Source organism: Glandiceps talaboti, chromosome 8 (genome assembly GCF_964340395.1).
Source record: "Glandiceps talaboti chromosome 8, keGlaTala1.1, whole genome shotgun sequence".
NCBI classification, from domain to species: Eukaryota; Metazoa; Hemichordata; class Enteropneusta; family Spengelidae; genus Glandiceps; species Glandiceps talaboti.
This window is the reverse complement of record NC_135556.1, coordinates 6,663,221-6,689,544: the sequence shown is the minus strand read 5'-3', so window position 1 is coordinate 6,689,544 and position 26,324 is coordinate 6,663,221. Positions and strand designations below refer to the sequence as shown.

The 26,324-nt window shown below is 33.4% G+C and overlaps 1 protein-coding gene across 1 annotated transcript; it reads right to left on the bottom strand.

Moving 5' to 3' along the window:
• Nucleotides 1–2,813: 2,813 nt before the first annotated feature.
• LOC144438415 (kinesin-like protein KIF3A) lies at nucleotides 2,814–26,157 on the bottom strand. The gene is made up of 15 exons (XM_078127436.1): nucleotides 26,071–26,157; nucleotides 24,434–24,704; nucleotides 23,463–23,607; nucleotides 19,868–19,952; nucleotides 15,177–15,282; nucleotides 14,682–14,821; nucleotides 13,799–13,996; nucleotides 13,288–13,462; nucleotides 9,386–9,490; nucleotides 8,790–8,946; nucleotides 7,462–7,642; nucleotides 7,046–7,156; nucleotides 6,458–6,637; nucleotides 5,339–5,529; nucleotides 2,814–4,365 (listed from the first exon to the last, which is right to left on the bottom strand). The coding sequence occupies exons 1-15, from the start codon at nucleotides 26,074–26,076 to the stop codon at nucleotides 4,323–4,325; spliced, it is 2,094 nt and encodes a 697-aa protein (XP_077983562.1). The 5' UTR covers nucleotides 26,077–26,157; the 3' UTR covers nucleotides 2,814–4,322.
• Nucleotides 26,158–26,324: the final 167 nt, after the last annotated feature.

Here is a 26,324-nt window from a genome sequence, read left to right as displayed (position 1 = left end):
CATACAGAGAAACAACCCTACTGGCAAGTATATAGAAGGAAACTCTGGACTCATCCATTCGTTCATCCCTACACCTTAAACAGAATGGAATGACTTCAAATAGGGAACATAGAGACTGAACCAACTGAAAGAGAAATTTAGGGGTGGAAGGTTGTGGATTAAATAATTGTATGTGATGAGTACAGCATATTCGTGGGATTGAAAAATGAAAAAGGCATTTCATGTTTGCAATTTATTTATTCATTTTAATTAATCAATTATTATTATTTTTATTTATTTTTTATTTATTTTTTTTTGGGGGGGAGGGGTTACAACGTCTAATTCCTTAAAGTGAAGTCCTTCTATTTATCTTTAGATAATTATGCTGTGAAATACTTCATCTTCTAAAATGTTTCTGTAGGCAAACTATTTTTTTGTTCAGAATAATTTTCACCTTGTTTTCAAGGCAATAGTAATTTAATTGCACACAATATTTGGTGACCATATTGGGTTATCACTAAATTGACTAAATTTTGATATCATTTTGACTTCTATTTCACAGTTTGTATGGTGACCGGAGATTTTAAAAAGATGATTTTAACTATATGAAAAAGATGGGAGTTTTCTTGAGCAAAGTAACAGTGAAAATTTAAAGAGTTTATTTTGAGGTACCCCCTATATTAAGAACAGACACCCCAGACAATAGGTTTAGTAGGCTGAAGCTAAACATCCAAATAGCTTCTATCACAGGTCTTTCATCCTGAGCGTAACTGATATTGTTCTGTGCGTTGAAGGAGTACTGTGTAGAGTTGGTTTCCAAATAACATATCGAGTCTAGAGTTTGTATAAAAGCTTGCCTCTCAAATTACCGTGGTAACATTCTATTATCAATCTGAATGAGAGAATTAATCAAACTGAAGTACACTAAAAATCTTTACTTGCACTCAATTTTTCCAATCGGTGTTATTTATATTTACAATTTCAAATTCCAGGTAATATAAATGAAATTATTTTAATAGCAAAATAACATCTGTCTCAATGGTTACAACTACTGATATACCGTGACAATATTATCATTGTGAAATGTATCTAGAGACCATCAGGTTACTAGTCGTACACCACATTGCAAAGACAACCACAATTGTAAAGTCACTGTCTGGGGAATGACTACCGAACAAGTGCCATAAATTCCACACAGCAACATGTACAGATAAAGTCATATCACAGTACAGTACCTACCATTAGGTACAATTTGTGAGTAATACTAATACCCATTCCATGTTACCGTTCACTGGCTCTGTTTAATACAACCACACAGAAATCTGTAAGGAACTGTACATGCTACATTTTAAGATAGATTGTATGAATACAGTTTCTTGCAACATTTTGTCCAACATGCCACCACAGTTTCTTGCTACACTGTGCCTACATGTAAATGAACTAATGTACCACAATGCAGACATCAATCTATTGGCACCAGCATGTCTGCATCTAATTTCAGTACATTTAATTGGTTTATTTCATTCAGACAAAGTGTAGCAAGAAATTGCAATCTTGCTCTTAGAGTGTGGAATGTGCCATTCTTAGTGGTTTCTGAGTGATTGTGTCAAACAGAGCCGTTGAATGGCAACATGAGACAGGCAGTAATGGTCTTATATTGGCCATTTCATCATTTCACAATCAACTGCAAGAGTCTGGTTTTACCAACACTACATTATTTTTGTTACAATGTCACAAAAAAGTTCACAACAGTGATTGATTAACGTTTATCGTTACATTTCCCATAATGCAATATCCAAGATGGCAAATTCACAAATTCCTATATTCTATGCAGACTACATTTACCATCAACTGTTACATTTTCTATATGTTATTCCAAAACAAAGCAAACCCATCATGCCGATACTATTGGACCATAAATTGTTGCCAAATAAAGATTAAAGTTTTATTCACAGAAACAAGTAGGTTTACTGATGGAGGTGGAATTACAATAATGTGAGAAATGTTGACATTGGTCCAACCTTGTAGACTAGTTGTTTTAATAGTCAAGCAATGCGCTACGTTGTACCAGTTCAATGACAAACATTGTACAATATAATAATTCAGTCACCCTGTCATCAGAAATGTTGGATGATTTTTCACCAAAAAGTTTTTGTTTTTTTTTACAATTAAACTGATTCTCAGGGAAACAATACACTTCTATATCTGTCAAATGTTGGTCCAAAATAATGAAAAGAAGCAAAAAGTACAAATGATGTAAAAACTTCAAATGAAATATTCGGCAGGAAAAGGGACAAAAGGCTTTATAATTATGTTTCTGGAGGGAAATACGATAAAAAAAGATACATGCTGGTTTAAGACATAGATGTATGTACTGAAGGTTTTTCTCACACACTTACTTTACAACATTACGATTACAAAAGTACACAGTATAAATTCTGTTACAGTAATTCAGTAAATAATATTTGGGGGAAGGAAAGCTTTCCCTGATCATATCATTCAGCAAATATAGTAGAGAGACAGTCAAGAATTGATGTGTGTGTGTGTGTGTGTGTGTGCATATGTATTTATGTCTGTATGTCTGTATGTATGTATGTATGTATGTATGTATGTATGTATGTATGTATGTATGTATGTATGTATGTATGTATGTATGTCTGTCTGTCTGTCTGTCTGTCTGTCTGTATGTATGTATGTATGTATGTATGCGTACGTACGTGTGCGAGCATACATGTGCGCGTGTGTATGAATGTGTGTATGTATGTGTGTGTGTGTGTGTGTGTGTGTGTGTGTGTGTGTGTGTGTGTGTGTGTGTGTGTGTGTGTGTGTGTGTATGTATGTACTGTGTCCTTTCCTGATAAACAATCTGCATTCAAACCCTGCATTAAGTTCAGTCAGCTGCACAAAAGTTATAGTAGATGCACTACATAGAAAAAAGTTCGATGGAAAAATTGGATGGCTTGAAAAAATACACATATCAATATGGGAATACTATGGATAATTGGAAGGGAATATCAAGGATAAATGGAGGGAATATCCAAATTATATATAAACAGTACAGGATTTCAAACACTATGAAGGTAGTACTTTGTACTTGAGTAAAAACCTGTGTTTCTGTAAAGATATCCGAGATATGGTGCCACGGTAGCAATGTCCATGTTGTACAATAATAAAACATAAACATACTGTACATAACACAACTGACATAAGAACATTGTCCAAATGTTTCAAGTCTTAATACCTGCTTCTGAACAGCACTTCTAGTGGCCAAACTATATTTTCTTTTGTTTTTCAAAAACTGACATATGGTGTATTCTGGTGTTGGTTTGTACTATACACAAATTGTTCACTTTTTTTTTTTTGCTGTGATTTACAAGAACAAAGTACTGTCAAGAGACTGTTGTTGGAATTGTGTGGCTATTCAAAGTAAGTAGTTGTACACTATAAAGTTAAAGCATACAAAAAAGGTATTTCAAAATTCCTCAGGAACTGTAGGTTAACTTGAAATACTGTAAACCTGGATATTTTGCACGACTAGAAATTTTGTTTTTTTTCATTTGTGCAGTCTTCAGCTATTTTTCAACGACTACTTTTTAACTAATTACCAAACTGGTACGTTATGTTCATATACAGAAAGACATTTTATTCAAATTCTTATTTTCGCATTTCAGCGAAATAAGTGAATAGTGATAGCGAAACTTTCCAGGTTTACAGCATTCATTGAAAAGTAGAAAAAAAAACATTCCAAAATAAACAATATTTGATATATGTTATCCTGAATAAATGTAGCCTTTATATTTTCCAGGCTGTTTAGGGTGAGGAACACAATACCTTGCATTGTGTTTTCATGAAATTGAGGAATCAATCGAGGGGTTTAGGGGAAAAACAGCTACTAAAACTTGTAATTCTGAAACACATTTATATTTTTATCACAAAAGTCTTCCATATTTGATCAGATTTTCCATATTTGATCACGTCTTGTTTCACCACGACACGGACAATTATTGATCTGTAGCATACATTCTTTTTCTACTGCATGAAAAAGGCATACATTTGCAGGCCCATGACGACATGGCTCGCTGTGGAATGGACCATTCACTGCACCCTCGCATCCCTATTTCATAGCAAACTCAACAAGTCCATTGATACAAGTATACCTAACAATGGATCATACCATTTTATAGAGGTGGGTCTACTCTAGACATCATGTGATGAGTAAATACACTGCTCTTTCATCGTCTGATGACAAGTTCACAGTTGTTTACAAATAATTTCATTGCTATATGTACAAAATTCAGTTCAATTTGTTATCAAAACTTGGAATTCTGACTGATATGAAGTTTTCACTGTGCAATCACCGAATCAATGTCCATAGATTTCCTGTTCCTGTAAGAAGAAAAGATAAAATGAAATGATTGGTGAATGGTGTGGTGGACAAACACTTCCAGTTTGGTGGAATATTCATAAAATAGATAATTTACACACTAATAATCAAGCTAGGAAAATTGACAGAACTGGGCATGTGTGTGTATACGTACGTAAGTACGTATGTACATACGTACGTATGTGTAAATGTATGTGTGTGTATGTATGTATGTATGTATGTATGTATGTATGTATGTATGTATGTATGTATGTATGTAAATAAATTACGAGTTTCGTACTGAAGTTGTCGTATTAATACTAGGAAGCCTTGGCAATGTTCACTACAGATTTGTAAGTGGCCTTATGAAAGTAGGTTTGAATAAGTGTAATGCTAATTGTATTGCTAACTGTATTGCAAAATATTGCAGCATTAGTTCAATAATTGGTTCTAGTAATATCTGGAGAAAAAGATGCAAGCATTATAACAACTAACACACTATATTTGCCTTGTGATGTGGATAACATGTTCAAATGCAATTTGATATATTTCCTGCTAGATGCAGTGTGAACCCAATAATACTGTACCTGTACATAATAATTTAATGTATTTCGGAAATAAACATAATTTGATATGTATATATAGCTGTGTGTGTGTGTGTGTGTGTGTGTGTGTGTGTGTGTGTGTGTGTGTGTGTGTGTGTGTGTGTGTATGTATGTATGTATGTATGTATGTATGTATGTATGTATGTATGTATGTATGCATGTATGTATGTATGTATGTGTGTGGCTGTGTGTGTGTGTGTATGTTTATCTCTGTATGACGTATATGAATTTATGCAGATGGAATAAAATGTACATTGGAAGTCTCTTGTGGTAGAAATGTTCACACACTGAAGAGACACCCCATACAATAGCTGTAGTCACATAGAAAGTGAAGAAATTTCATAACAAGCGCCCTCACAAGGCCATAATACAGAACGAATCAGTGACTTACTTCTTGCCTGTTCTAGGACGTGCACTTTTCACCCTGCCTCTAGATCCTTTATTTCTATGTTGATGTACAGGATCTCCAGTGTAGGTCAGGTAGATATTAGACAAGTCTGGCTCTCCATAATTCTTATCTTTATTGTTCTCTGGCAATGGCGTCTGTTTTCTCATATTGTTACCAGTATATGCAACACATTTCTTTGCAGGTAAAAAAAACAAACAAAACTTTTAACATGAATAAAAAACAATCACTTGTCTCACACGACAAATGTAACTGAATTTGTGATAAAACTGACAAGGAACATTTTATTCACAACATCTTCACTGGATAAACTACATTTGTGAGTATTACACTGTAACATTCTGTTTGCACCAAATGCAGTTATAATTCATACAAATACTTCCAATGACATTTGTGTCATGGTCGAAGGAAACTAACACATTTAACTACACCTAACAAAAAAAAAATTGTGTGGTTCCAATTACGCTCAATTTTAGAATAGGTGGGGTAGGTAGGTTTTTTATTTATTTTTAAAAATGTTTTTCCTTCATATGTGAGTGCCTAGTTCAGGTAGTTATGTTTTCCGTTGTTTTCCATATGGTCTCTGTGTTATTGGTTTCTTCTCATCAGATGTACAGCCATTACAGATTGGAAGAACAGTTTTACATTGTCTTTTTAAGTTGATGTCAGTTTACTCATCCACTATTTCTTGCGAGACTGCACAATTTTCGCAATTTTATTATTTTTTTCTCGAATACGTTAAGAAAAAGTTCAAGGTCGGCAGTGAAAAAGTAGGTCGGGTAGCCAAAACCAAACAAATTTTTTTCCTAGGCCTTACAATGACAGATGTAGACTACTTTAGACACTACAGTAATCTTCTTGTATCGTTTTGTTTGATTTGTCACTGCAGTGATCTGTGTACACTGAACCATCAATTGTATTTGCTTTCATTTGATAAACTTTTCTTTTAAATTTCAACCAAATTTTGGAACAGAATAAAGCTGCTCTTGTTAAGCCATCTTAATACTGACAAAATCTGTTCCTTGTTAGAGGATCACTGTTTTTTTAAAAGAATTTCTGCACAACTTTTTTACAAGATTATTCAAATTTGACACCAAAACCTACCAGTTGCCATTCTCCGATATCTTCATTCCAGTGTACATACTGTTCAATCATGTCTTGGAATTCTGGTGGTATAAAACTATCGATCACCACCATTTGTAATCGTAGTTCTCGACTCAGCTGACGTACATTTTCTAGAAGCCCTTCCATTTCTCTCTGATGCTCTTGCTGCAGATCTGCCATCTGTAAAACAAAACACATGCATCACCTTACTATGAAACATGGAAATCGTGAGGGTGGCTATATGGTAAGCAGTTGTCTGGTACAGTTTAGGAAAAAGTTGATTCTGAGCAAAAGAATGATCCTATGTAACCCTGATGGCACTAAACACACTATTTACATGTGATTCAAACATATATCATAGGAAAATTTGTGTGAAGGCGTCTGCCTTATTATGCTGTCGTGTGCAAGTGGGGAAACTTGACGAATGATGGTTGGGGAGCATGGACAGTATACTTTGGCGTTGTTAGGTGGCAGCGACGAAGCCAGGGTAAAAATGTGAAATGTAACACTGAAAAAACTACTATATATTTTTTGTACGCCTACATCAATTTAAACCAATCCTTTGGCTTATGTATATTATTGACAAACCTCAGATTTGGCACTCATTAACATTGTCCAAACTTTCTTGAGTTTTTTAGTTTTCCCTGCTGCCTCTTCTTGTAAGTTGGAATACTTTTCTTCAATGTCTACCCTCTCTGCCTGTAAAGTAAAAATAACAAATGGTTTGTATGAAGATTGAGTGAGTATACTACAACGTTTGATTCTAGTGAAATGTTACATACATTTTGTATCTGTTATCTTTAAGTGATTATCTTCAAAATACCAACTCCTCTATAAAATCAACTACTCGATCTACACTTCTGTTGTTTTTTGCTAAATTGATGGTGCTGTGTTAACAGAGCTAAGGCTAGTCAGATCTTTTGGAAACCTGTTGTGTTGAGTTTTGTGAAGACCATACAGTTTTCACTTGTGTTAAAATCATGTTAAAGTTACAAAGTACATACCTCTTTCTCTTCTAACTGTTTTCTTAACTCTTCTTCTTTGCCTTTTCTTTCTTCTAATTCCTTGGCTGATTCCTCTAGCAGTTTTTCCTGTTCTTCAGCCTTTTGCAACAAATCAACTCCACCAACAATCACCTTCTTTTCAATTGCTTTCAATTTATCAACCAGGGTGTCATGTTCTTGACTGAAATTTACAGTGAAAAATAACAGGTTACAATTTCCTCAAGTATGGTAGTAAGAAATACACCATATTCCAGGTATCAGAAAAGACAAAAGATTGCATAGTTTGGCCACTAGGTGTTCTGTATAAATGAATGACATATTTCAGTTTTCATAAAGACAAAAATATTGCATAGTCTGGCCACTAGGAGTGCTGTTCAAATGCAACTTTTGGACCTGAAATGAGCACCACAGTAATTTCTTTTGAAAATTTCACCATTTCCCACTGTTTCACTACAAAACTTCATGGCGTTTTCAATCAGTTAAAGGATTCTCCTAACTTTATTTCAAATTTCAGATCACATAATTTTTGGAAACTCTTAGAGTTATTTTACCACATTTTGTAGACTGCAACATTACCATTAGTCTTGCTGCTAGACGTTCGGGCTTTCTTTCAATGCTATAACTATAAGCGAACGAAGTTCGCATGTGAGGGCTTGCCCGAACAGTCTAGCGAATGTCATTTTCAGACCAGACATTCCATTGAGATTACGATAAGCGGTGGGTTGGGCCATATATGCATATATATACTTTAATATATTCAATCTCTGCATGCAGGTGTTGACAAACACATTTATGTCATTACTATGTCTTATCAGTTTATGGTAATTGTGTTTGATGAGTGTGTAGACGTTGTCATTCAAACATTTTAGTTAACGCATTGGTGGTTATTTTTACAAGCCCCTCCTTCAGATGAATACGCATGAAAATTTAGCTATTGTCCTCTGTTTGTGCTTGTCGCTAATACGGTTCTCTGATTGGCAGTTATTTATATCCTGATGACATTCGCTAGATCTCGGATGTTCCATCCTCGATAGCATTGTTCGGTTGTGTGTCGTATTTTATCGGAAGAACATCCGAGGGCTAGCTGATAGACTACATTACCATGCAACTTCAGTCCTACCTATACAAATCCCTCAAAAGTTTTCTCTATCTCAGAAGTCAACCAAACAGATGTAAACGAACTTTGAACGAACTTTGAACGAATTTTAAACAATCAAAAAAACGACAGTAAAAGTTGTGTGCTTTATCTCTCTTGGGTAACAAGAGCCTTTGTCTCAACAACTTGTCAAGTCGAAATAAAGTCAAATAAATAAGAAAACGATGCTCACTGTGCTTTACGGAGTTCTTCCTCTCTTTTCTCAAGTTCAGCTTGAACTTTATTTTTCTCTTCCTCCTCCATATCTTTCTTCTGTTCCAGTACCTTTCTCTCTTCGTCAATCTTTTTCTGCATCTCTGCCATCTTTTCTGGAGATAAGTTTTTCTTTCCTAAAGACATGAAAACAGACAACTCAGTTATCTCGACTACTCATCTTGCTCAATGTTTTAATGTAGAATTGTCAGTGTTTTTCGCTAAGGCTGGGGAACCCCAGTAACAGAAATGAGGAAAGGGGGGTATAAGTAGCATTGTTTCAACATACCAGTTCCTATAATTTTGTTTTGACTTTATCCACTTACCCCCTAACAAAAACACTGGCCATTCATATTTCAAATGTGTGGTAATTCTGTTCCAACATAATTGTTTTTACCTAATATGTGTACCCTTCGTCATAGTACTGGGGGTAATCTGTACATTTTTTATTTGCCAATTTTTAATCAGAGTTTTGCATATAGTCAAAATAATGTCATTACCATGACAACACTGAAAGTGAACAATACTTCCATGATTGACAAAAGAACATAAAGGAAAACAAGAGAGTACAATTACCTTTCTTTTTCCTTCTTCTCTTTTTCCGTTGTCCATCAGGACCAATTTCTCCTTCATCCTCGGAATCTGTTTCTTCACTTCCTGAAGACCCTGAATAGTACTCGCCTAAAATAAACACGACAGCCAAATCATCAATGAACACCTCTTTTCATCAAAAACACAATTTTTACTCTAAACATGGACATGTGCATCATTGATGGGTGTTCAAATAATGGTGAAAGTACCCTTATTGGTGGAAGGAAGTCACATGATACAATCACATTCTAATCTACCAATCAATTAGGTGTCAGTGCTATCATTGGCTGAATGATATCACATGATCAAATCACATGATATTAATCTGCCAATCAATTTTCACATTTGCGTGTATATGCATTTTGCTTTATCTATAGAGTACATCAATATTACACATGCCCAATTGATAAAACGAAAAAAAACAAAATAGCAATTCTGCAAGTGGTAGGAACTTGTAAATAAATTTTCCAAAATACACAGCAAAATTTCTTATGCTGCTGCTTTTAAATATATGATTTCTGGTCACATTTCTTTCGTTTCTAATCTTCCACTTACAGAATAGCTGTTAGTTTCAACATACATGATAGGACACAATGTTTACAAGAGACAATAGCATGCAAGACGACAATAACTGACCACAGTACAAGCTACCTAGCCTGGAACCAGACCTTTACAGACTTTGACAGTCAACCATGTATGCCTAGTCTTTGAACTGATGCAGACAAATTGTACATTTCTCAGAAATTGGTGTATTTTTGGCTCATTGGCTTATCATCTGTTATGCAATGCTAAACTTTGTCTGCAATATGCATTCATATCACTGTATGTCACTTACAAATTACAAGTGTAATGAAGCTATTCAATTTCATCTGAGTCTAAAACAACGCAGGACAACTTACATGTACGTTCTAATTTTGGAATTGCTAAAAACCTTAAGGCCAAGATATACACAGTAATTTGGTGAGCAATTTGTTGTACTTGACAATGTGAGAAACTAGGACTGAACAGATACTTGGGGCAATTCACCAGGAAGCGCGAGAAGCAGCTTGCAATGTGTTGCAGAAAATCCGACATGTTGGATTCCTTGCGATGCACCTGGCAACATCACAAGGTCCTGCAATTACATGTATATGCATACATGGAGCAATTAGTTGTATGCAATGAATTGCTTAGTGCGTTGCTCACCAAATTGCCTGCATATCTTAGCGTTTACATCATCATCAGAGACTAATTTGTCTTTTAGAACTGAACAAACCATTTAGTAACATTCACCGAGTTGGACTTGGAGGATGTTCTAATTTACAATTTGTGCATTCTGATAAAATCAGATCTTAAGGAGTGATACAGATATCATAAATCCCATGTTCATAAATGCATAGAACTGTGGCAGGAAAGTTGCACTTTATCATGATTTCACAACAATTTATTGTCAATTTGAACAAAACTTCAAAATCTCGTACCGTTTGCATCACAAACAGACAATTTGTTGTCTTAAACTTTTGAGTGAAAACAGAGAATTGTCAGTTTTACATATCCTCACTACAAAAATTTTACAAGACACTAAAAAGATACACAGGTTGAATCAATGTCATGTTACAAAGGTCTGGCGCCTGCCTGACTTTACCCGAACTATTTGAATATTCAGATCCATCAGAGTCTTCTGTATTGGAACACGACAGAGGATAGAAAGAGAAAGGAAGAGAATGGGATGAGAATGGAGTGAGAATTGCTGATAATTAATGAGATTGGGTTGATAATGGTGTAAAGGCAGTTTAAAGCAGGTTTGGGAGGTTTACATCTATTCTAGGGGTTGAGGAGAGTTTTTAGTAAATTAGCTGTTTACATTTAACATTTAATATTATTATTGGTGTAATTTACATATTGGGTGCTATTACTAGTGTGTTTAAATTTTAGGGAACATTCCTTTCTGGTTTAGCTGATGTCTGATGACCCTTTAATAGTTGTCTGATGCCCCTTAGTTGAGATAATATGTACTATATAATACTTCATCCATTTGACAATTTTCTTAAACTCGCATCCATTTCTTAAGTTCATTTCTCACCCTCTATATCCATTTCAATGACACAGATGGACACATTAGACAGTAAAATACTGTTCACATTGGTGGCTCTCCACACATTCTGCTAATACAGTACACGGCATATATAGAGCACCACTCATGGCTGTATTTAATAGCCTAAAGACAGATGAGTCCATTTCTCAATCTAACATCCATTTCCCTAACAAACAAATCCATTTCTAAACATCCATTTTGTGGGCCAATTTTTTCATCCAAAATGTCCATTTCAGAGACATGATTAAGTCCATTTCTATATCTTACCCTTTTGATGAACCCATGAATCCATTTCTCAAATCTCACACGTCCATTCTCAATCTTGTCAATTTCAAAGACCGATATCCTAATATCCTAAATTCCGAGTCTCTGGTTCATTTTAACGGCGAAACCTGTCCATTTTGAAATCTTTCATGGTCATTTCATTATCTACGAGGGATCCCTTGAGCAAGGTCAACGAAACAATACCAATAACAGATACTGTATCAGCTTGTAGTGAAGGACTGTTCAATCTTAAAATTCAAACACACTGTGATAGCACCCATTTGCTGTTTGTGATAACACATCTAATATGCATTCATAATTGTGACCTCATACCGTCTGTTTATACAATACAGGGTTATTGAAATCCAGTGCCAAGGCAGTCAGAAAGAAATGAATGAATGAAAAAAACAAAAAAACTGTGAAGTCGAGGCAAAAAATAAACACCAGGCAAATTAACATTTACGGATCAATGCTGTAATGAAATCCAAATATCATGATTGGGGATATAATTAAGTATATAATGTATTGTGGGGGGAGGGGGGGGGGGGTAAGAAGATAGATAAATAATGTTGTGTTGTTGTGTGTTTATTACAACATGAGATGATGTGCATTGTCTCTGAAAGTGCTAAATCACAAAATAATAACAGTGTATACGATACTGCAATACATGCAAAGACAATATATCTCCTTCTGCACACTGCTTGTGTAAAACAAACTCATTGATTGGTTAAATGTACTATAACATTAACATGCAGCAAATTCATCAGCCAATCAAGCTCCTTTACATTTTGTAAGAAAGGTTGTAATTGGTTAAAACAAGAGATTCTTGAGTTGAGTTCAGCAATCATTGGTGATAATAAATTTGGTATAGTTATTCTTGACTGCCAAATGACAATTACATAAATTATGAAATATTGTATTACACTGACAAGAGTATTAATAGTAATAAATATCTCAAATAAATATTATGACATTTATTCATAATTTTCCTTGAAAAAATTGCCTGATGAAAAATAACATTTTAATTAAGTTTTCCAAAAACAACCATCAAACTGTTTCTATGTATGGCCACACAGACCCAACTGTTAAACTTAAAAATAAACATTTTCCAAACTTATTTATAAAATAATAATTTTTACCATGCTATTCAGTACACATCTTCTCAGAAAAGTAATGTTGAGCGTAAGTTATACAGAAACATGTTAACTTAATGTTGAAACTGAAAATTTCAAAATGAAATCTATGTTCATTTCATTTTCGTAACAGACTGATTTCCTAAAAGTCTATTAAAGTCAAAATGCTTTCGCAATATGTATTTAATCACAGCAACAGCACATACTTCAATTTGCTTTTTTGAATATTAAAATTGACATAATGTTTATTCCGGTTTGTTATCACTTTATCTTTAATTGAAACTAATTCCTCACAACGTACTTTTTCAATTATATTTTGACATTGTAATTAAATATGATATAAGTAAAATTATCAAATTGTTACCTCCAAAAAAAATCACAATTGGAAAATTTATAATGTTGTCAATATTGTTTACCTTCTTCCAATTTCCTTCTAAGTTCTTCAATTTCTTTCTGAAACTCCCTAAGTAAGGCATCTTTAGGATCTTCGTTAATTTTGGCTTTGTTCTTGATGTTCTTTGCACGGTTGGCATATCGTAATGTACTCATGGTTTCATCATAGTTGTAGTCTGCAGGTCCAAAATTTGCACACTAACAAGAGAAAATTTAACGATATAACATAAAAACTTAAACAAGTTTTCGTCTTGTATAACTGATGCAGACACATCCTATCATTGGAATACTAGCCGGGTCATTTGCAAACGCACAGCTACAGTTGTTTACACAAAGTTAATGTAAAATAGTTTGAATTAAATTGAATGAAACTGTAAATGACATTAGGAATTTAGTATGAAATTCAAACCCGTTTTAAGTACAAAGTAAAACCTTCTACCCCATCATGGCGTCGCAAGTAACCAGTAAATTGCTGGAAATAAATGACATCTATGTGAGATGAGAGTCAATTGGAAAACTTGATTTTGAACTCACCATGACAGTTTTAGAGTTTCCTCCCAATGAATCTTGTAGCAACCTTGTTAATTTAGAGTTACGGTATGGTATATGTGTACTCTTTCCATCAACTAAAGCAGAAATAACATTTCCAAGGGTTGATAAAGATAAGTTGATTTTTGTGGCTTCTTTCAATCTCTGTCCAGTAGCACCTGTCTTAGATTGTCTTTCAGATCCCTGTGAATATACAATTGTTACATTAACCAAAGTTTGAAAAATATTCAATATATAAGCCTTGGATTTTATAAATTATTTCATAGGTGTTTAGGTAAATTCTGATACTATGTTATTTTAAACAGCCTCTAAAATCAGACTGTCGTCGTTTATGTATGGGTTGTGTGCATGTTGATGTCTGAAGTGGTTTGGTTGAGAGTCAGTCCATACTTCAAATATACAAATTATATATGTGTACACATGGCTTTACTGAGTACATTTGTACATTTATAAGTGAGTTACCTACCACAATTATCATACAACATATAGGAAATATCTGCACGTTGTAGTTGATTTCCCCTTTCTGTTTACTAGAGTTCCCAAACATTACAAAGCACCACATTTTATCTCAAAACCTGAGTAGAGCTTTTCATTTTACAGTTAGCAAAATTTCAAGAACAGCACTTTGAACAGCATAAATATACAGTACACTACTGTATTATATGTTAATAATTCTATAATTTACCCCTGATGGATTTACATTTTTGTTCCCTATGTTTTTAACTCATTACCATTTTGACATTACGGTAAATAAAACTGTAAAATCCAATCTGACTTATTATTTTAAGCTTGACAGATCTGATACCATGTCCTGGGCCAGACAATAAAGTTTCATTGTAAAATACCAAACCCTTTCCCTTGTACTTACAGCTAAATCTACTAGATGGAGTTTTCCAACTCTGACATGGTGCTGTTTATCGGGACCAGGTTCACTGCATTCAACTGTTATTGTGAAGATAGCATGGGATCTGGAACTATGTTCATTCATGTTGGTTGACCCAACAGATCCTATGATGACAAACAGAGAATTCAGTACTTAGAAATATCAACAAAATTACAAATTATAAAGAAAATAGTTATAACATGTTTTTGACCAAAAATATTCATCATCTTCATATGTGTTATAACCTTAATTTGTAATTCATCACTTTTTGTACTGAATTACTATCATGTATAAATGAACAATCTATGTTATGAGCACACCAAATATTTCACTAATTTTGTAGTTTCCATCTATGCATGCAGTTATTATCTGTAGTGAATGAATCCAAAACAGGTTCAATTTCTAACTAGTTTCATACCTCAGTGGACTATTTCAAGGAGTTTGATTTAAATGAAGTTTTATATCTGTAAATAAACTTACTGTTTTTATTTCCAAGTGTCATAATTCTGTCCATATCATCTGCGTTATTTACCACAAACGCTGATAAGTCTTTGACATACACTCCTACATCCGGACGTTCTTTAACCTGTAAAATATGAGAAACATGTTAAATTTTGCCACTACTAGCAACATTGCATATCATTTCTAAGAATGCGAGGTGAACAATTTGCATATATTTAACTTTGCTTTAGTATGACTGAGGAAAAATGTCTAGTATCGGTGTATGGGCTGAACAGTTACAAATGTTTAACTTTCACAGTTGCATGTTTGAGGAATATTACATTGCTTTTCTACAACCTATATTTCTACAAACATATATAAGTGAGGTCAACAATTTGCAATTGTTTCAATTTGCTTTTAAAGGGTACATTAGTAAGCCATGTTTTTGAAATTCTGCATTGCATTTCCATGTATGTATTAAAGTTAAATAATTTGCAAATTTTTTAACTTTGCCTTAAGTATTACAAATTTTTTCAGAACTATTGTGTAGCTAGCATTTCTATGTGTGTGGTGAACAATTTCAAACCTTTAACTTAGGTTGAATGTTAGCTACATTTGAGAAATATTGCATTTTATATCTACAAATGTAGAGGGAAAATTTATGTATGTTTAACTCTGCTTATCATAAAGTATTAGCAACACAAGTCAAGTACATGTATGCTTAGCAATATTGCATTGCATTTCAAAGAATGTGGTGTGTATGATTTGCAAATTTTAACTTTTCTAAGCGTTACCAATATTTGAGAAATACTGCATCATATGTGAATTATTTGCCAATATTTACAATTTTTGATTATGTATTTACATGTTTGAGGAACATTGCATCGAATGTTGACACAGGTTGGTGGAACAATTTCCCAAATGTTCAACTCTACTATAAAGTGTTACTGGTAGCCATCTTTGAGAAATATTGTATGTATGTGGAGTGAATACGTAATAGATATACATTTTGTATTCATCGAATTAACGATGTAATTGTCAACTAGACATATGAGGTAATTGGTCATGAAAATTTGCCAAGGGCCATCAAACAGTTTTAAATTGATTTACAGAAAGTACTGCTAGAATTTAACATTCTAAGGGTAGCTACATTTCTCATGGGAAGCTAGACTTATAAATATGGCTCCAACTGACACATTATGCAATGCAAATTCATACACTGAGAAGATGAACTAAACACATCAGAACACAGAACAATTTGAAATGCTTTTGTAAACGTAAAGTCATTCTACAATATCAAGCCCCAATGCTAATTTTTTGTGTGAAGTATGGTACACTATTGCATCAAAAACTTAATAATATAAAATAAATAAATTGATACAGGACTGAATTTTAATTATTTCTGTGGTTTAAAGTGAACAGATAATAACTTTATGGCTTTTGGTCGTTACTCAAATATTTTTGAGATAGACATTTCATTCAAGGGAAACGTGTCCAGGAAATAAAGGTATTTTCACACACTTAAATTCTGGAGAGTCATTTCAAGATTTCACATCACATAAATTTTGCATGATTGCCAGGAAACTCCAAATTAAAACTCTTGTGTTGTTTTTGCAGTGAAATTGTGAACTGACTCTCCAGAACCCACAGTGTATTAAAATACCTTTATTTCCCAGAGTGGGCATTCCCCTTTATAAACTCAGATTTGCTTGAAAATGAGTAATTAGTATGAAATGTGAAAAACATGAAGTCAGTTGGAAACTGTGCCACTGGAAGGAAAATCTCACAATCTCAAAGAATCTCTTTAGTCGATATATGACTACCTGCATCACCAAAGAATTACTATATAATTATATTTGCTCTGCAATTTTTTTACTATTGTTCTCATAACTTATTTAATACCACAAGAACATTAATGGCTATTGTTTTCATAAACATAACACATAATGATATATTTCATATATCATTTTATCATTTGGACTGCAATTATTATTCTATTAAATAATCACTTAGCACCCGACAGAATATTACAAACAACAATATTTTGATAAACAATATACATCTTAACTAACATTCATTCTTTCAGTTTTTATAAAATAAGTATTTGATTAGATTGTTTCATCACTTGTACTATAATTATAATTTTCATAATATAATATATTCATTTCATATATATTCTAATTTGCATAATTTCATTCATATAATTTATTTGATATAGATAGTGTATCATTTCATCATTTAACTGTGTCATATACCGGGGTAAGCTAAGCCATCTGTCTGATAACTCAACAAATACTGTAAAGACACAAGGAAATGGACAATTTATACACCCAATGACTCATCGCTTACATGTGTTGCAACTATAGTGATTACATTTACTGATAATCTTGACATCTGGCTGACTTATCAAATAACTAAAATGATAACCAGTCTGGGGTCGTGTTTTACAACGAAAACAAAGGATAGGCAAATATCTTTAATATTACTGAAACATGTAATGTATACATCTATAATGAGCTAGTGAACATTGAATTATGTAATATACCGGTAGGATTAGTAATGACACACTTATAAATTAGAGGGACTAGATAATAATTGAATATAAAAACAGCTATAAATATTTATAACCATTTTGAACTCACTTATTGCAGATGTACGCAGAGAAATACAAATTTTATCCTTTTGATCTGGTGTTAAATCATCTCAAATGTACTTGTTCATATATTTATTGTTGTTGTTATTTGTTTATTGGTACTCTTAAGATAAATTAGAGTTGATACACAATCTTACTTGAACTTATTCACTTCCTGGTGATATTCACACTCTGTTTTACAACAGCTAAGCCTCATCAGCATGTAACTCAAAATCAAATAAGCGGGTAGACTTTAGGTTACCGATTATTACATAGAGTTTCTCCCCGGTGACTTGTTAAGATGCATGCACAGTGTGAATAATTTCCAACTGGAGGACGGTACATATTGATAAAGACTTGATGATATAAAAATTCTTTGATTTCTGTATGTCACTTTCAAAACGATCACAGTATACTTCCTTCTTTCACATTGGCATGTTTTTTATTCTTGGTACGATAACTACATGTAGCTGAGAAGCTGAAGAGATGAAGGGTTCTATAGGGAGTGGTTAGAACCAAAATATCTTCCTTATTTTTATAAGGCATTTTTGTCTATTTTGCCAAAGACGTATTAGAAATACGCATTATCATATATGAAAGTCTGTACATGGTATTTAAAGGGAAAAAATGTTGGTAAATAATATATGTACATCAAAGAAGCAGGTCATTGTATGCTATGACTATATATCAAATTAATGACAATAAACATTGACAGCTCCATTGGTGCAGCTCTTAAAAAATGAACAGTTCATTGCTTAATTTTATAATTTGATTGGTGACTTCAATCGTTGTCTACTTTACGCTGATCTAATGTAGAGTTAACAAACAGACACTGTTAATGAACCTACATTCAATATAACATTATTGAAATACATTTGCCATTTGTATGCGTCAACATATATTAACATCTTGTCACATTGAACTTTGTGGAGGTCATGATCATGGCTATACCAAGGTTATTAGACTTCAGTCACTATTCTATTGAAGTATAAGGTCATTACATATCTATAAACATGGGGAACACGTAAGGGTATTTTATCTATAAATCTATGTTGGAAATTAACAGTTTTATGTTGTAAAATCTATAATCTATAATTTATTTTTGTTAGAATAATACATATCTATTCATGATAATCACAAAATAGTATATTCTGTTTGTAAATGAATCACACATTAAGAATGAAATAATTAATCGATAAATAAGATAATGACTGAATGTTTAAATTTGTTTATAACAAAAATGAAATAGTGAATTAGAAATGAAAGCCAAGAACAGCAAGTGAAAATTATGTATTTGACAAAATATTAGGACATTTTCTTTAAATGTGTAAGAATATAAATCTAATGAACGATGAACATAGTGTAATTTCCAGAAGGTTGTCACAAAGAATTCTTCTTTCATTCCCGAAGTCTTCCTAAACAAGATATGTGTACATAAACAAATATTTTAGAATTTAAAAGGGTATGGGCCAGATCAGAATATTTTTTCTGAGTCAGTTTTACTGCATATTAAGAATTACACATGGTATTGTACAATGTACTTATTGAAATATGTTTATTCTTTAATTATTACTTACAATGAAATCTTGAAATCTGTCACTTACAAAGAATAACAATTTGGCAAACTAAATGAATGATTCAACACATACATTGTTTACGTATCTATGTACAATTGTATAAATCTGTCAATGTTACACAGTGTTTTGTTACATGCGCTAAGCACATAAAATCTACATGTACCTGATCTACCCAAACATTTTACTGGTGTTCCCTGCCAAATTTATGGTGCATCCACATGGTACGGAAATCTTTGTAAATTTCACACAATTCCCTCCTCTATTAAATGTACTGGGGTTGCCAAACCTCAGCAAAAACACTGTTATGTGTAGGTGTGGATTTTATCCTATACTATTTAAGGCACAAATTTAAGCTGAATACAAATGTACCTATTACTAGGTGTGTATTACATGTATGTAAAAGTAAGTATCTTACATTTAGATAAAAACAGTGTCTCTCAAGTTAGCTCAACCTGTGCAGCCATAGAATAAATTTGTATTTCTATTTATAATAGTATCATTGGATTCAAAAGTATACTTACCTCTAGTTTTTGAAACTGATCTTTTCCTAGTAAATCTCTGACCTCTTCATTGTAAATTTCAAGATATGAAACTCTCACCAGAAACCTAGATGAAGACACCATAAAATATACATGGAGTCATTATTGCCAAACCAGAAAATATATAAAAGTTGTTTTAGCACATGAATAAGGGATGATGATGTACAATGTCACACAACCTCCATAAACAAACTTTGTTCGTTGGGGGAGGGGGTTTGCATTGTCATCAATGCGATTGCGGACTTCATTTTTGCACTTCTGACCAAATTTTGACAAACTTTCAAGCCTTCAATGATAACAATTTCTGTATTTACTACTGAGATGTTCATATTAAAAGTAGATAAAAGTTTATTTGAAGTGTGATATACAGTGCTGGGTTTCTGGTAGTATTTTAAGATGTTTAGCATCATGTTCTTTACATTCAAATTGCATGATTTGCATCGATTGCAGTGGTGTGACCAATGACCATAGTGGTGTTACATCATATATAAACATGTCATTTTGCACACTTGTGAACATTTTTTTAGGGGGCAGGCTGTTGTGTCCTAAACAAAGTTCTATTACTGTGTTGTGCGACATGTACATTGTGTGATCGTCCCTAAGGTGTACCATACAAAATAGATTGCAACTACGGCATACCATCCCTATTTATTGGTCTACATGTACCTAATGAATTATTCACCACAGGGTAAAAACTAATCATATAAATTATGATTCCACTTTTATATTACCTGAATACCTAATGAAGGGGAATGTCATACCAGGAAATAAAAGGCATTTTCATAAACTTTGGGTTCTGGAGACTCATTTCCCATCACATAAAATTCACCAAACTGAAACTTTTCCCTCTACTGTACTAGAAGTTGTACACTGTTGCTTCATGGATCTTAACAGACATGAATGTACATTAGATGAACACTGATTCAGGACTACTTATCTGAAGGTAATGAGCACTTAGGAGTCATGAATATTCACTGTTCATCTAAGTGGCCATTCCCCTTAAAATCAATATTTGTATGTTGATAAAAAGAGCTAGCCTAAGCAATATTCAGGTTGGAATATATTTTTTTTTAAATTGGCTTATTTACACAGTTTGATAAATTACAAAATTTGGTATGAATTATTTATTTCAAATTAATAAATAGATATTGGGTGACAATGGAAGTATTGAACATTTGGTAAGAAAAAACATTATCATTTGTTTTAATGGAGGCATGTATAACATAATATTTCATGCACTGTTATTATAACATGCATGATAACTAGTATACACATAGGATGTAGTGTCAATAGGTGAATTGGGTATATCACGTTTATTAATTAAAACTCTAGGTGTTAAACATGGGTTTGATTATCTATGATCTCTCTCTACACGTATAGTCAAATGAACATAATCTATCAAAAATCTAGATAAATCTCCTGCTGGGGAAAGAGTGAACAGCACATGTCAGTAGTAATCTATCATACACTGACAGACGGTTGTTGCAATTGGTTACTTCATTCAGTTTTACTACAGACTGACTCAACTGCCAGTTTGAAGTAAGTGATGCGAGGAAGTAATAACGTCACCATGTTCATATCAATGCTCCAAACAGCATTATAACTACCGCTGTCAATGGTTAGAAGGGAACGTTGTGCTAGATAAAGGCATTTAACTATACAGTGGAGAGAGATCATAGAAAATAGAGCCCATATATAGCATCTAGACTAGTTCATAATAACTATCCCAATACATGTACTAGTAATAGGTAAGAGAACTGGTTGAATCTGATGATGTGAAATAATTCTGTAAAGCAGAATGGAGGATAGAATATGATTCCAGATGAAGAAATCCCCAACAGACATGTCGTCATATCATATGAATGTGTTTGTTGATTGAAAACACTGTATGCTATCAGTTGTCAAAATGTGTTTGTTGATTGAAAACAGTGTATGCTATCAGTTGTCAAAATCAGTGGGGTGCTGTATAATCTCAAATCCATCAAATATTACAGATCATAATAAATAATTAATGCTGGTTTTTATACTCATTGATTATTTATAAGTGATATTAGCAATAAGTACAAGTAGTGGTCTTCTTTGGAAAACAACATCACTCATTACATTCAATATTCATATATTTTGTCGGCATAAGTGTATATTTACTTTCCTTCCATTTAATCTGTACACTCTCATGAACTGTCTTAACTGTCATATCAGTAGTTTGACAATCAATGATAGATTTTATCCACACACTGACTGGCTATGAATATAACAAGTTTATAATTCTGTTTGAATTCTTCAACCCCCCCCCCCCCCCCCCCCCAATTATCAGTCCATTCATTGATGTCTCATTTCATTACTGGTTTCATGGCAATTTTGATAGCGTACAACTGTACCCCTCCCCCTTCCTATTTGTTTTGGATTGAGGAACCATTCTTCTGTGTATGTTTTTTGTCTTTAATCTTACCGCACGATATAAACCATACCCTCCCCTTTTCACAATTCTTTTTGCAATAAAAGACAACCACTTTAAAAGATGCATGTATATAAACTTGTGGACAGTATCAATGGATTTAAAACATGGGTTCCGCCCAACATTATTTTCTACCATACAATACTTCGCAATAAAATAATTCTACATTATCCTTTTATGGCATATTAAATGAATATATTAAACTTGATAGAAGAATGACTTAAAAAGTTGCATAATTATATTTTTTTTATAATTGTTTTACAATTAAAGGTCATATTTTTCATTTCAGTAATACCATGCTGAACCATCTTGAGTGAATGAATGTATCTATAAATTATTTAGAACAATGGTTTGAACAGAGTATCAAAATGAATGGCAAAAACTCCAGATGACATTTCCTTTGGAGGAACACCACATGAGAATAGGTTGTATACCTTAATCAAGTCCACCATAATGAATATGGAATATAATATGGAATATGAAATAGAAATAAAGTATGGTGAATCAATATGAAAATGACAACTCTGACTTACATAATACCTCTGTTGGGTAAGTGCCAGTGAAATGAGAAAATAACATCAAATTAGGTAATCTATTCACAAGTATACCTTTTAGTAAATGTAAGCAACTAAAGAATTTTAATACATAGGTACATTTCAAACACTAGTATTATTGCAACAAAATCAAAACAGACTGTACATTAGGAACGAGGACTTCGACATTTGTCCAAACACATAATTTTAAAGGCATAGATGTGTTGGCAAGTTTAATCTCAAAAAAGGTCACAAAAGCATTGTCTTTGAAACATTTACCTCTTAATATGAAGAGTTGTTAACATCAAGTCATGTAAAAATTATACTAAGTTAGAAGACCATGAAATGTTGCATGGCTATGAAGAACAACTGACTTGATGACTTTGCAACTGTATGGCCAATATTGAATAATCATGAGAAATTGGTAAATGGCTAAGCAAGTATGATAGTTGCAAATGACAATTCACCACTAGTAATCTGTCTATGGCTAACAGGAATGCTGGCAAAGTGGGCTAGTCTAAAAAACCCTACAAATATGCAATAATGCCCAACCCCTACATGTACCTTCCGTCATCATCTTTACCCTTACCTGACGTCTTCAGCAGCTTTTGCTATATGTCCAAAGATATGGGCAAATGAGTTTGGTATGATGCCTCTCAATTCTGGATGTGTTCTTACACCTTCCATAGTGAAGGTTTTCCCAGTTCCTGTCTGTCCATAGGCAAATATAGTACCTAAAAAAGTAGACAATCACACATACAATCATGTATATAGTGAGTAAACCTTGGGTTTTCCCACTAAGGCTAGGAAATACTAGTGCTAAAGAGAAAAACCATTAAAAAAAACGTAATTTGGAGGGAAACTTGGTTAAAACATTGGAGAAATAGAAAGAAAGTACCTACAATTTTGAAGCCTATAAAGTATGAAAATACATATAACTCCAAATTGAAACAATCATTGCTCCTAGCCAAAAAACTTAATTTCATAGGTGGCATCATTCATGAATAAGAACATTATGTCACCAAATTAAATTATACAAAATGACATTTGGAAGTGGGAGTTCGAACAACCAATTATCATAGTATTACATGCCTCTCATATTAAGTTATTCATGAGACACTGAAATAGCATAAAACAGTTACATTGCATAATTATCTTGACAATATCATGTTCCAAACTCTAAAGCTTAGCATCAAAATACATCTGTTTAGTACTGATTTGGAGGACTACAATACTTTGAAAATTTATCTTAACTTTCTGGAAGACTGCATGGCTTTAATATATATACATGTACATTTAGCATGACAACACAGATATGTTCTGGAAGACATCCCTTGTAGTGTAAATAATGGTAGATGGCTGGTAGCCAGCAAACAACCAGCTACATGTACTTTGCAATGTTTAGCCAACATCTCTTGTAGGAATTTCCTTTTTGTTTCAACCAGTATTACCATTGATGGGGAGATTCATGGGTCTCATTGGTGGATATTACCATCTACTGTTCACATTTGACCAGATATTTTTACAATTAGCTGTATGTCCCCTGGTGTCCCTACTCACCATTATATCCTTCTAGTACAGCTTCTACTATTGGTCGTGCTGTTTCGTTGTACACATCAACTTGTTTACTATCCGTTGGGAACACTGTGTCAAATGTAAATGTCTTTGGTGGTTCACCATGTCCACGGTGAGGATTGACCACTGTCACCATACCAGTCACTCTGTCTACTTTCACTGTCTGCTTGCATTCCTGAGCAATTTCTTTTTCATTCATAGGACGACATCTTACTACTACTCTGACATTGTCATCACTCTTTTTGTCTTTTCCACCCTAAGTAAGAAATGAAGACATTCATGTATATTAATAACTGTAGTTTGATCCCAACTATAATAATAACTCAATGACTATCACTAATTTCACTTCTCAAAGCACTGCACAGTTCAGGTTTCTGGCTCTAAATAATAATAATGAAAATAAAGTAGGAACTCGAATAGCACCACATTCCAAAAATTAAAACAATTGTTCAGAGGCGCTTCACAATGCAAAATTTTTAAATAATCACAAATTAGTGCCAAAATGAGTATTTACTGTATTGTGTCTAGGCTATATAGTTCGGTTTGAAAATATACTGATTTTGTAGCTGCAATAGTTACCAAAAGAACACTTAAATGGTTTATTTCATTTAGACTAAATGTAGCAAAAAATGTGATCTTGCTATTGAAGTGTGGCATATGCAGATTATTGTTGGTTTCTGCATGGTTGTATCAAACAGAAAACTGAACAACAGTTTTGTGAAATAGTTGTAAATGCTTCGATGACATAATTTTAGGGTACACTCTAAAAAAATTGTTATCGCCATGACGATTGCAGAAAAAATACAAATACTGTACGATATATATATGCAAACCCATCAACACAACATGGAGATTTTATCCTCAATTTGAGGTATACGTCAGTGTACGCTATTTACTCAATCACAACATTGAATTTGTTCAGAAGTTTAACCATGTATTCCTGACAATTTCTTTGCCAAGGTTTACACTGCAAATTATTAAGCACTCCTTTTTAAAGATTTATTTACAAATTGTTTCCTAGCCCCCACATTTTGTATTGTGTTCAAATTAAAATCTGTGTTTACAGGAATTGGAATAGTTGCTAGTACACAAATTCAATTGGTCCATCAAAATGCAACTTTGCAACTCAATTGTTGAATTTCTATAAGTATAAAAGGGTCCTCTTGAGTCAGAGCCTCATATAACTTGTACTGTTTGGTTAGTATTAGATCACTTGCTATTTTGGACAACATTCACTCTCTCTTTCATTGCAAAATACTCCACACAGTTTTAGGCATCGGTCTCACATGTTTTGATCAGATCATTTTGTAAAATACAAACGACTCCCGTAACAGACGTTGACAGGGAGATTTAAAGAAAAACATTTCTAGCTTCCCACACAACATGGATGTATGTATGTATGCATTCATCTTGTTTTAGATTGGCACAATAATAATAATGACAAGCTGGGAACACTGACGTTACGTGCAGCTAGCTCCAGCTCTGTATCTGATCGATCTACAAACTAACATCGCTACATCATGTATCGCACCACGAATGTCAAATCCACAACTGCTTCGTAAAAGCTTCAAACACAATGAAACGGTAAGGATAGTTATCTCAAATTCGAATGTTTCACTTACCGGCATCTTGTAAGATATCTGAAGACACTTGATGGTTAAATATGCACAGTGGATCAAGAACAACCGACAAGATCGCCGGCCATTGAAAATATGCCAAAATTACGCATGCGCACAGCAACGATGATGTCATCATCAAGTGACCTCGTTCAGTAGGATAAAGGTCTAAGGTTAATATATTCATGACACAACTGTACTTTTGAAGTTTTGTGCAGTCGACAGGTGACTTGACTTCTGTGTGTAACTTTTTTTTGCAT

What these genes read in the sequence shown, in the direction of transcription:
- LOC144438415 (XM_078127436.1), bottom strand. An exon ending in TAGAAGGAAATTGGAAGAAG is followed by an intron (nt 9,491 to 13,287) that starts GTAAACAATATT and finishes TGTTTATTTTAG; the next exon opens with GCGAGTACTATTCAGGGTCT. An exon ending in CGTCCTAGAACAGGCAAGAA is followed by an intron (nt 4,366 to 5,338) that starts GTAAGTCACTGA and finishes TTCTTCTTACAG; the next exon opens with GAACAGGAAATCTATGGACA.